The 13,665-nt window shown below is 44.9% G+C and overlaps 1 protein-coding gene across 5 annotated transcripts in view; it reads right to left on the bottom strand.

The window, feature by feature from the left end:
* robo1 (roundabout, axon guidance receptor, homolog 1 (Drosophila)) overlaps positions 1–13,665 on the bottom strand; it is a 682,199-nt gene that overhangs the window by 82,716 nt on the left and 585,818 nt on the right. For all 5 annotated transcript variants that reach the window (XM_072585788.1, XM_072585789.1, XM_072585790.1 and 2 more), the window contains one exon: positions 466–590. In XM_072585788.1, the coding sequence (XP_072441889.1) occupies positions 466–590 (125 nt within the window). The remainder of the gene's footprint in view (positions 1–465; positions 591–13,665) is intronic.

Genomic DNA, 13,665 nt, shown 5'->3' on the forward strand with positions numbered 1-13,665 from the left:
GATTCTGACAAAGGCAAAGATCTTCTATGTGGCTCTTTGATGAAGACTCTTGTTGAAATATAGTAAACTTGAAAGAAAATCCAGAATTACACACCAGATGTAGTGCTGTTTACATGAGGTACACGCATGTGCACATTCACACACAAGACACGTGGACACAGATATTCACACATGAGGTACACAGACATACACAATTCCCTCAGATACAGGGGGAGGTTTATTCACTGCGGATTTTAAACACAAGATGCCTCCCTGACGATGGGAGCTTTCTCCCCCCCCCCACCCCAAACATTCACTACAAATCAGGCAGAGCTGGGGGGACGAGCGGCATACCTGTTTCCTCCAAACTGCGCCCCCCTCCCAGCTAAACATGACGTATCACCCTCCCAGTGAGTGTCCACCCTCCCAAAGCTGCTGTGAGGTGCCCCCAATGTAGTGCCCCACTCCCCAGTGCCCGGCACTCACCTGGCTTCCCTCCCTCTGCCAGAAAATGGCAGGCTGGGGGCTTCCAGTTGCCTCGCAGGTGAACGTGACCGTCCTCCCCACGGCCGCCATCTGGTCCCGCGGTTTCACCACAAACTGCGGAGGAGCTGGTGACGGCAAAAAAGGGGGAGAAAGAGATTACCACAGGAACCATCGTAAGGTACAATGTAGAATCGCAGACCATTACGGCACACGGCGCCCGTCACTCTATCAGTTATCTGGGCCATTTCTACAGCAGAACTGCACAGAAGGAGGCCATTTGGCCCACTGTGACAGTGCCAGCTCTTGGGAAAGAGCTATCCAATTAATCCCAGTTCCTCTCCCCCACCCCACTGCCTCGGAATCTGACCCTCTTCAAATATTTATCCAATCCCCTTTTAAAGCTCAAAATTAAATCTGGTTTCGTCACAAATTCCAGATCATAACAAGGTGCTATGTTAAATAAGCATTGTCCCCCAGTGATTGGGACAATTGCTTGGATTTGAACTGTTGAAATGGTTATGCAAGTTTGTCTTCATGTGACAATGTGCTGTAACTTCCAGCTAAGATCATCGTAGCTCACCTTCAATGTACTTTCACTAAGTTCCAATGTTTAAATATCTAATTTCAGTTTTAAAAATGAGTTAATTCACCAAAAAATGCCCCCAGCATCATCCTCCTCCCTCACTAGCCCCACCTGTAATCATTAAGAACTCAATCAAGAGAGAGTGGGGAAGGTATAAAGACAGCAGAGATCCTGTAGAACTGTGGGTCCTGACTTTGTGAGTGTGACAAATTATTAACTGAGGCCAGGAAGAGAGAAGATCCCATTGCACCCCTGTCACTAGTTCTGTCTCAGCTGGAGAATTGGGTCATGCTCTGGCAATATTATTTAAATGCAGAAAGACAGCAGAGAGCTACAGAATTGAGCAATGGGAGTCTTTGTCTGTGAATCACAAAAAAAAAGCTAGCATTGAAGTTCAATGTGTAATAGGGAAGGGAAATGGAATGTTAGCCTTTATTTCAAAGGGAATGCTGTATAAAAGAAGGGAGGTTTTGCTAAAACTATTTACATGGTATTAGTCAGACCACAGCCGGAACACTCTGAATAATTTTGGGTCCCTTAGCTCAGGAAATATATCCTGGCATTGGAGACAGTCTGGTGAAGGTTCACCAGGCTAATACCAGGGATGAAGGGACTGTCTAATGAGGAGAGATTGAGTAGATTGGGCCTGTATTGATTGGAGTCTAGGACCAGGGGGCATAATCTCAGAATGAGGGGGTTACAGATTTAAGACAGGAATGAGGAAGAATTTCTTTTCAGAGGGGAGTGAATCGGTGGAATTCTTTACCACAAAGCTTTTCACTGTGCCTCGGCACGTGACAGTAAATTCAATTCAATTCAATTCACTGGGAGCTCTCGAGGCTGGGTCATTAAGTATAATAAAGGCTGAGATTAAACAGGTTTTTCATCAGGAAGGGAATCAAAGGGAAAAGGCAGGAGTGTGAGGTTGAGGACTATCAGATCTCATTGAATGGCAGAGCAGACTAGGTGGGCTGAATGGCCTACTTCTAGCTATATATCCCAAGTGGTCACTGCATTTCAGGAAGCACCTGATGAATTTGGGAAAGGTGCAGAAACAATTCGTAAGAATGGATCTAGGTCTGAGGGCGTTCAGTTTTATGGATAGACTGGGAATGGGAGAACTGAGGGTCTTCTCCGCCGAGCTGAGAAAGAGGTGAAATTTGATCAAGTCATTTAAAAGCACATAGAGTTCAATGAGGGTCAACCAGGAGAAGCTGTTTCTGATAGTTCAAGGTTCAGTAACAAAGGGGCAGAAATCAAAGAGAGCAAAAGTTTTTTCAATGCACGTTCAAGATCTGGAAGTTCCTGGACCCAGATTCAATACGAGTCTTCAAAGTAGAATAAAATAAAAACCTAGAGGAGAAAAAAACTGCAGGGATATGTGGAATTAGCAGTGGTACTGAGCATACTGCTCCCAGGAAGAAAGGGCAGTGGCTTGAAAGGTCAACTGGCCTCCTGCTGCATCCTGTACTTCACACACACACACACACAGATACACACACACGCACACAGATACACACACACACAGACACACACACACACACACACAGACAAACACACGCACACACACAGACACACACACACGCACACACACAGATACACACACACGCACACAGATGCACACACACACAGACACACACACAGCTACACACAGAGACACACACACACAGATAAACACAAACAGATACACACAGAGACACACACACACAGATACACACATACACACACAGGCACACACAAACACACAGACACACACACATACACACACAGACACAGAGACACACACAGAGAGACACACAGACACACACAGAGACACACAAACAGACACATAGACACAGATACACAGAGACACACATACACAGACACACAGAGACATACAAAGAGACATATACATACAGAGACACACACAGACACACACACAGACACAGAGACATACACACAGAGACATACACACACAGATAGACACACACACAGAGACATACACACACAGACATGCACACACAGAGACATACACAGACACACACACAGACATACACACACATACAGGCACACACAGACACACACAGAGATACACACACAGACACACAGAGATATACACAGACACGTACACACAAAGACACACAGAGACATACACACAGTCACATACACACAGACACACTCACAGAAAGACATACACACACAGACACACAGAGACATACACAGACACATTGATACACATAGACATACACACAGAGACACACACAGACACACATACACAGAGACATACACACACACAGACACACACAGAGACATACAAAAACACGCACAGACACAGATACACACAGAGACACACATACACAGAGACACACGCATATACAGACACACACACACAGACATGCAGAGACATACGAACACACAGACACACACAGACATACACAGACACATACACAGAGACATACACACATAGACACACAGAGACATGCACACACACTGATACACACACAGAGATACACACACAGAGATACACACACAGATACATAGAGACACACAGAGACACACAGACACACAAACAGACACACAGAGACATACACACACACAGACACACAGAGACATACACACACAGACACACTCACAGAGAGACACAGAGACATACACACACACACAGACATGCACACAGAGACACATAAAGACATACACACACAGAGACAAAGACATACACACACACAGACACACACACACACAGACATACACAGAGACATACACATACACACAGACACACACACAGACATACACTCACACACAGACAAGACACACGCAGACAGACACAGGCACACACACACAGACAGACACACAGAGACATACACACACAGATACACACACAGACACACAGACACACACACAGAGACATACACTCGCACAGACACACATGAGACATCCACACTCACAGACACACTCGCAGAGACAAGTACACACACAGACAGACAGAGACATACACACACACAGACACACTGACACACATAGACATACACACAGAGACACACACACACAGACAAACAGAGACATACACACACACACAGAGACATACACACACAGACACGCATACACAGAGACATACACACATAGAGACACACACACACATACACAGAGACACACAGAGACATACACACTGACACACACACACACATAGACACACACAGAGACATACACACAGACATACACAGAGACATACACACAGACACACTCACAGAGAGACACAGAGACATACACACACAGAGACACACACAGACACAGAGACATACACACACAGAACATAGAGACATACACACACACAGACACACACACACATACACAGAGACATACACATACACACAGACACACACACAGACATACACACACACACAGACACACGCAGACACACAGACATACACACACAGACACATAGAGACATACACACACACAGACACACACACATACACAGAGACATACACATACACACAGACACACACACAGACATACACACACACAGACAGACACACGCAGACACACAGACATACACACACAGACACACACACTCAGATACACACACAGATACACAGAGACATACACAGACTCACACAGAGACACAGAGACATACGCTCAAACAGACACACAGAGACATCCACACACACAGACACACATAGACATACACACAGACACACACACACAGACACATACACAGAGACATACACACATAGAGACACACACATACACAGAGACACACAGAGACATACACGCAGACACACACATGCATACACAGACAGAGACACACAAACAGATACACAGAGACACACACGATACACAGAGGGAGACACACTGACACACAGAACACACACACAGACACACACATGCATACAGACATACACGTACAGGCATACACACATGCACACACAAAGGCACACATGAACACACGCGTGTGCGCAGTTACACAGAGACACACACACATGCATACAGGCACACACACACACAGACACAGACATGCAGACACATTCACACAGGCATACACACATGCACAGACACGCATACACAGACACACACACCGAACACACACAGATACACAGAGACACGCACAGATACACAAACACACACACACAGAAACACACATACACAGAGACACACACACGGGCATACACACATACACACACACACACACACACACACCCGCACACATACTTATGTGCACACACACAGACATGCACACACATAGACACACAGGCACGCATGCACCCACACATGCACACACGTGTGCGCACACACAGATGCACAGAGACACATATATGCATGCACACAGACATAGGCATGCAGACACATACGCACAAACACACACACACACAGACATACACATATGCACACACACCAGCACACAGACATACGTACACATACGCACATGCATACAGACATACACACATGCGCGCACACATATACACACAGACACACACACAGGCACACAGGCACGCGCGCATGCACAAACACACAGACACAAGTGAACACAAGCAAACACACTTGCACAAACACATAAGTGAACACACACAAAGACAAGCACACATGCACACACAAACCCATGTACAAATGCACATTGGCATATGCTGACACACGTGGAGATGGATGCTGAAACATGCAAGTGTGTAGTAGACACACACAGACACATACACACATACAGACACACACACACAGACACACGCAAACATATACACAGAGACATACACACACAGACACACAGAGACATACACACACACACAGACATACAGACACACACACAGATATACAAACAGAGACACACATAGAGAGACACACACAGATACACAGAGACACACACACAGGCACAGAGAGACACACACACATGCAGACATACACACAGGCATACACACATGCACACACACATCTGCACACACACATACGTGCACACACATGCACACACACAGACACACACATGCACACAGACACACACAGACATGCAGACATATTCACACATGCACACACGCATACACAGAGAAACACACACAGACACAAACAGATACACAGAGACACACACACAGATAAACAGAGACACACACACACAGAGACACTCACATGGACACACAGACACACAGATACAGAGACACACACACAGACATACACACACACAACCACACATACATGCACACACACACACCCGCACACAGACACACGTGCTCACTCACGCACATGCACACAGACATGCACACACACAGACTTGCATGCACGCACGCATGAATGCATGCGCGAGCACACACTGATGCACAGACACACACACGCATACAGACATACACACATGCACACACACACCTGCACACAGACATATGTGCACACACATGCACACAGACATGCACACATACACATGCACACAGACACATACACAGACATGCAGTCACACACACACACACATATGCATACAGGCAAACACACACATAGGCATACACACATTCACACACACACCCGCTCATAGACATATGTGCACACACACGTACATGCACACAGACATGCACAGACACAGACACGCATGAATGCACGTATGAACACATGCGCGAGCACACACAGATGCACAGACACACACGCATACAGATATACACACAGGCATACACACAGGCACACATACCTGCACACAAACATACATACACACAGACAAGCACGCACACAGACATACACACATGCACACTGACAGACACGCACACACATACATGCACACACACCAGCACACAGACATACTCACACACACACACACACATGCATACAGACATACACACATGCGCGCACACATACACGCACAGACACACAGGCACGCGCGCATGCACACACACAGACACATGCAAACACAAGTAAACACACGTGCACAAACACACAAGTGAACATACACACACAAACTCATGTACAAATGCACATTGGCATATGCTGACACATGTGGAGATGGATGCTGAAACATGCAAGTGTGCACTCGACACACATGGACATAAATCCTTGTTAATTTCTTCTGCACTCTTTCCATTTTAATAACATCCTTCCTATAACATAGGAAGTCCTGGAGGGAATACACTGTCTGTAAAGCACATCCTCAGGATGTTCATTGAATGGGTTGCCAGACTGACAGAAAGCAGGTGACAGTAAGAATGCTCTGTAACTGAGCAGCACAATCAAAGTGGTTTTCTACAACTGCTCCCCATAGGGGATTTAGACAGTACAGGAGGAGACCATTCTCCCTGTGCTAGCTCTTTGATAGAGATACCCAATTCATCCCCTTTTTATTCCCCCCTCCCAACAGTGCTATAAATTTAATCTTATGATGCATCTATCCAAGATTCCCCTTCCAAAAAAATTCCATTAAGTCCACTTTCACTGTTCATTCAGGCAGCATGGTCTTTCATTTTGAAAAGTCAAATCAGCGTGAGAGTTTCATGGTGAATGGCAGGGCCTCAAGGAGTTTAAATGAACAGAGAGATATTGGAGCTCAGGGGTGCACAGTTCTCTGAAAGTGGAGTCCCAGGTAGACAGGGCAGGGAAGGGGGCTTTTGGCACACTGGCCTTCATCAGTCAGGGCAGTGAGTATAGAAGTTGGGAAGTTATGTTGCAGTTGTACAGGACGTCGGTGAGGCCGCATTTGTGTTCAGTTTTGGTCACTTTGTTATAGGAAGGATGTTATTAAAATGGAAAGAGTGCAGAAGAAATTAACAAGGATGTTGTCTACACTCAATGGTCTGAGTTATAGGGAGAGGTTGGACAAGCTAGGATTTCTTTCTTTGGAGTGTAGGAGACTGTGGGGGGATCTAATAGAAGTGTATAAGATCATGAGAGGCATGGATAGGGTGAGTACACACAGTCTTTTTCCCAGGGTTGGGAAATCAAGGACTAGAGGGCATCAGTTTATGGTTAGAGGGGAAAGAATACAAGGGAAACTGAGGGTCAACTTTTTTACACAGAGGGTGGTATGCATATGGAATGAGCTTCCAGACGAAGTGGTTGAGGCATTTGGACAAATACATGGGCAAGAACGGTTTAGAAGGATATGGACCAAGTGCAGGGAAATGGGGTTAGTGTGGATGGTCAGCATGGACCAGTTTGGGCTGAAGAATCTGTCTTCGTGCTGTTGGACTCTATAACTCTATGACAGGGGCTGTTTTCCCTGGAGTGTCTCATAGAGGTTTATAAAATCATGAGGGCCGTGGATAGCCAAGGTCTTTTCCCCAGGGTAGGGGAGTCCAAAACTAGAAGGCACAGATTTAAGGTGAGAGGGGAAAGATTTAGAAGGGACCTTAGGGGCAACTTTTTAATGCAGAGGGTGGTGCATGTATGGAATGAACCGCCAGAGGAAGTGGTGGAGGCTGGTACAATTACAACATTTGAATGGCATCTGGATGGGTACGTGAATAGGAAGGGTTTAGAGGGATATGGGCCAGGTGCTGGCAAATGAGACAAGATCAGTTCAGGTTGGCATGGATGAGTTGGACCGAGGCTCTGTTTCCGTGCTGTACAGCTCTGCGACTCTATGACTCTATAAGGAATGTGTGATGTGAATATAGGGGAACTGGTAGTTGCATTGTATTTAGGTTTCCAGAAACATTTGATAAAAGGCCACACCAAAAGTGATTGATGAAAATAAAGGCTTGTGGTTTGGAGGGGGTAACATATTGGCATGTTCGAAAATTGACTGGCTTACAAGAACAGAGATTGGCATAAATGGGTCATTTTCGACCTGGCAAGATGTAACTAAGATGGAATTTACAGAGGTCCAGACTTGGGCCTCAGCTCTTAACAATTTATATAAAAGACTTGGATGTAGGGATCGAAGGTATGGTTACTAAATTTGCTGATGACACAAAGATAGTAAGAAAAGAAGTTGTGAAAAGGACATTGGGAAAGCTGTAAAGGGATATAGGTAGATTAAGTGAGTGAGCAAACATCTGACAAATGGAGTATTATACAGGAAACGTTTGATCGGAAGAATGAAGCATGTTGTTGAAATGGTGAGAGGTTGCATGGCTCTGAAATGTAGTGTGAGCTGAATGTCCTAGTGCATGAATCACACATGTTTAGTGTGTAGGTACATGAAATAACTAGGAAAAGGAGTAAAATGTCATCATTTGTCAGGAGGGGAATCGGTTGCACAAGTCGGGATGTTATGCATCAGTTGTCCAGGGTATTGGTGAGAACACCTCTGGGGACCCTGCTGTAATACTGAGGGAAATGCTGTGTTCCACATTAGACTTTAATCTGAAACTATCTCTGGTGTTTGCAACAGGTCCCACTGGCAACGTTTCAAAGAAGGCAGAAAGATTCTCCCCTCGTGCCCAAACCAATATTTATCTCTCGATTATCATCACTGAAAATAGGTCATATGCTCATTTATCTCGATGCTGTTAATTGATGACCACATTTCTTAACCACACTTCAACAACATTTTATTGCCTGTACAACATTGTCGTAGATGCCAGATAATTGTAAGACTTTTGATTTCTTTTCCCCATTAAGGATCTGGCATCTATCTTACTCAAGGTCCTTTCACGTAAATTGAGTAATCCCCTACCCTGTGTCCATTCAGAACTACAAAATCTTCAATTACCCAAATCTGTGTTGAAACCTGTGGAGAAATGTGTTATTTTTTTGCAATGACTTAAGGCATATGTTTACCTTCTTGCTCTGAACATCATTACTCATACTTCCTTTTCAGTTTTTACAAAAAAAAACTTCCTGTTGCTTCCCGCTGTTGCCAGGGACAACAGAACCATATCAGTGGATTGGTTGATTGGTTGGTTGATGAAGGATGGAAGGTAGGGATGAGTGTGAGACTGTGACTGGGATTCCCCATCAACATGAAGTGCAGAGAATGGCAGATGAGATTTCAACTTACCGACTGACCCAACTAGAACAAAACAGAACAGGTCAAAAATGAATAAATGAAACAATAGGGTGATACACAACAATATCAACAACAAGAAGACAGCTTGTGCCAGTTCATGTACCCTTTATACACAATGCAAATTTTACATTCTCCATTATCCATCTCACAGTTTCCTCTGTAGTGGTAAGGGTGAGAGTTGCCTTTTGACGCAACTCAGAATCTTTGTGGGGGCCACTTACAGACGGCTGTTAAGAATCACTGACTTCTGAAATATGGTAATCTTGGACTCAAGGCGTTAACTCCGTTTTCCTCTCTCAGATGCTGGCGGGCCTGCTGAGTTTCTCCAGCGACTTTCTGTTTTTTTTCTGTAAATGAGGATGGGTGAGGTTGATGTGGGATTGGAATCATATCTGGGCTGGAAATGGGTCAGGATGGCAGATTTCTTTCCCTCATTTAGGGGCATGAATGAAACTGTGGAAAATGTTCTCTTCAGCAACTATCTGGTCGCTTTGTGGTCACTTTCATTGATTTAAATTAAGAATGTAAAGTTCTTAGCTATGGGATTTGACCCCACATTATCTCATGCAATGCTACCATGTTCCTTAGTCTAAGTAAATTCACACCTAGACCTGGGTTCAAGCCCCATGCTCAATAGGTGCTTAATAATATCTCTGTGCAAGTTTAGAACATGCCCACGTAGAGCCTGGAATTTAGAGATCTATGTTTTATTATGAGCTCCTCATTTAAGGGAAGATATATTCACTCCAGAGAGAGTGCAGCATACATGCATCAAAAGAACACATTTTAATTCCCTTGAATAAAAAGCGTCAAGGGTGAACAAAACCAGAAATTGTTGGAAAAGCTCAGCAGGTCTGGCACCATCTGTGGAGAGAAATCAGAGTTAACGTTTCAGGTGGAGCGCCCCTTCCTCAGAACGTTAACTTTGATTTCTCTCCACAGATGCTGCCAGACCTGTTGAGCTTTTCCAGCAATTTCTATCCTTGTTTATGATTTACAGCATCTGCATTTCTTTTGTTTTTTTTTAAATCGAGCGTTGAGGGTGATCTGACTTTAATGTTTACGCTAAAGAAAGGGTGTGACAGAGTGAGGACCTGAGTTCATTCCCAATGAAGCGAGGAACAAGGTAGCATGGTTGTAAAGTTTGGTGGTTCAAAGGAGATGTTAGGAAGAACTTCTTCACACAAAGGATTGTGGAAATCTAGAACTTTCTCTCCTCTTCCACCCCTCCCCCAACCCAAGAAAAATCAATTGAGTCTGGGGTTCAATTGAAATAATTCCAAACTAAGACTGACAGGTCTTTATTGGCTGAGAGTATGAAGAGTTACTGGATGGAGATAAGATATGGGTCAGCCATGATTAAGGGGCAGCACAGATTCAAGGGGCTGAATAGCCTCCTCCTATTCCCATGTTCCTCTGGAATCAGGTGCCCTACTTGCCCTCGACCTCCAATATCCAATAGGAAAGAAGATCAGGTTGCACAGCCTGGTCCTAATCGGTGATCCAGGTGAGAATCTTCCTTCGAGGGATGAGAGATGTAAGAGGGAGAGAGGGTGAGGGAATTGGGGGGTAGAGGCAGTGAGGAGGGGTGGGGTGTGAGTGTGGGAAGAGGAAGAGGCAACATAAAACACAGCTGGAACTTGGAGTCCTTGCTGACCAGCTTTGCAAGGAGAAAGTGAGGACTGCAGATGCTGGAGATCAGAGTCAAGCGTGTGGCGCTGGAAAAGCACAGCAGGTCAGGCAGCATCCGAGGAGCAGGAGAATCGATGTTTCAGGCATTAGCCCTTCATCAGGAATGATGAGCTCAGCTGTTTGATTTATTTCACGAAGTGAAAGTGCTGGCGTTGGACTGGGGGTTGGGGGGGCGGTGGTGGGGGTCGGGGGGGAGCGGTGGGAAACAAAGTCAGAAGTCACACAACACCATGTTATAGTCCAACTGGTTTATTTGAAATTGTAGAAATACAGAAGATCGAAGCAGGAGAAAGCCATTCGGCCCTTCGAGCCTGCTCCCCAACTCATCGTGACCATGGCTGATTGTCCAACTCAATACCACACCCTGCTTTCTCCCCATAACCTTTGATTCCATTCGCCCCAAGTGCTGTATCTGGCCACCTATTAAATACATTCAATGTTTTGGCATCAAATACTACCTATGGTATTGAATTCCACGGGCTCACCACTCTCTGGGTGGAGAAATGTCTCCTCATCTCTGTCCTAAATGGTCCGTCCCGAATCCTCAGACTGTGACACACCCACCATCAGGAACATCCTCCCTGCATCTACCCTGTCTAGTCCTGTTAGAATGTTATAGGTCTTTATGAGAGCCACCCCTCACTCACCTGAACTCGAGTGAAAACAGTCCTAACCTAGTCAACCTCTCCTCACAATCAGTGTGCTCCGAAAGCTTGTGATTTTAAACAAACCTGTTGGACTATAACTTGATGCTGTGTGACTGTTGATTTATTTTCTTTCCTTTGCTCTGTTCCAAGTGGCCAGTTGCTTGTGATTTAGTTTCATGTGGAGTTTGGAGGTTATTGGCTGATCTTGAGCTTACCTCAGTACAGTGAGCCAAAGAGCACGTTGAAACGGCCGCACACATGGCTGGATTGTATGGCCGTTTCAGAGCTGAGCTTGTTAAGAGCTTAGAGGCACGAGTGCTTTCACAGGATCGAGATTGGTCACGTATAATTAGGCAAACAAGAAGAGGCACAAGCACATCAAACAAGAAAATCAAAAGGGTAACTTGAATGGATGTGAGACAGAGGTGCCTTTTCTTTCACTGACCATGCACTGTTTGTAGCACTTAAAATAACCAGCCTGCAGTCTCTTTTCGATCAGTGTCTCTTCATGCCTGTCATGACTTGCCCTGCAAAGCTACAGTTCATACAAGCGTCTCTCTTCCTCTTAGCTTGCAGCTATCTGATAAACATGCAACTCATTGTTTGGTTTCAAATGTATTGTTGCTGCAGAATAGATATAAATTAGTTGTATTCACCACACCTAACAATTGCCTGCTCGATGAATTGACAAGTGTTTCTGTTTCTGTGGCTGGCTGTTACAGCATGTTATGCCAGTGTCATTGGGTGCTGGGATATCTACGTTGCATGTGTCCCTGTGTGTATTTGCCCCTAGGCAGTCCCCAGGTGACAAACAGGTTCCATTCCTGAGTATGTTGATTTGTACGCAAATCTGGTCACAATACAATGTATAACATCCATTTGTAAGTCCAACTGAATGTTGTATCAGATCCCTAACATTAATAATAAAAAGGGATTTTGGTTGTAAGAATGAGCATTTCTAAGTCAGGCATTCATAAATTAGAAGTTCATAAGTCTGGGACAACCTGTATTCTGCATCAGTGTGTCCTGTTTTCTTTTTGTGTGCTTTACATTTGTATGCATGGTTTGTGCTGGCTGTGCATTTACAAGCATGTTTGGTGTCAGAATGCATGTTCGATCGTTATAAGGAGGGGTGTGGGTTTGTGTGTGCTTTAGGTACACGTGTGTTTTGCACTTGCCGGTTGGGTATACTATCTGTGTGTGTATTTTCCTCTCCTCCCTCTGTGGAATTGCAGTCTTGAGGATGTCCAGCTCCGAAAGCTCAACGGAAACTGTTCACCTCAGTGTATGTTGTAGGGAAAGGAGCCATCCTGGCCTCACAGATTTTTGGGTTGTCTTGTTTCTCTTTTTTACAAGAGTTTTAGTTCTGTGCACTGAAAGCAATGAGATCAGAGGTG

The sequence above is a fragment of the Chiloscyllium punctatum genome, chromosome 15 (assembly GCF_047496795.1).
Source record: "Chiloscyllium punctatum isolate Juve2018m chromosome 15, sChiPun1.3, whole genome shotgun sequence".
NCBI lineage: Eukaryota > Metazoa > Chordata > Chondrichthyes > Orectolobiformes > Hemiscylliidae > Chiloscyllium > Chiloscyllium punctatum.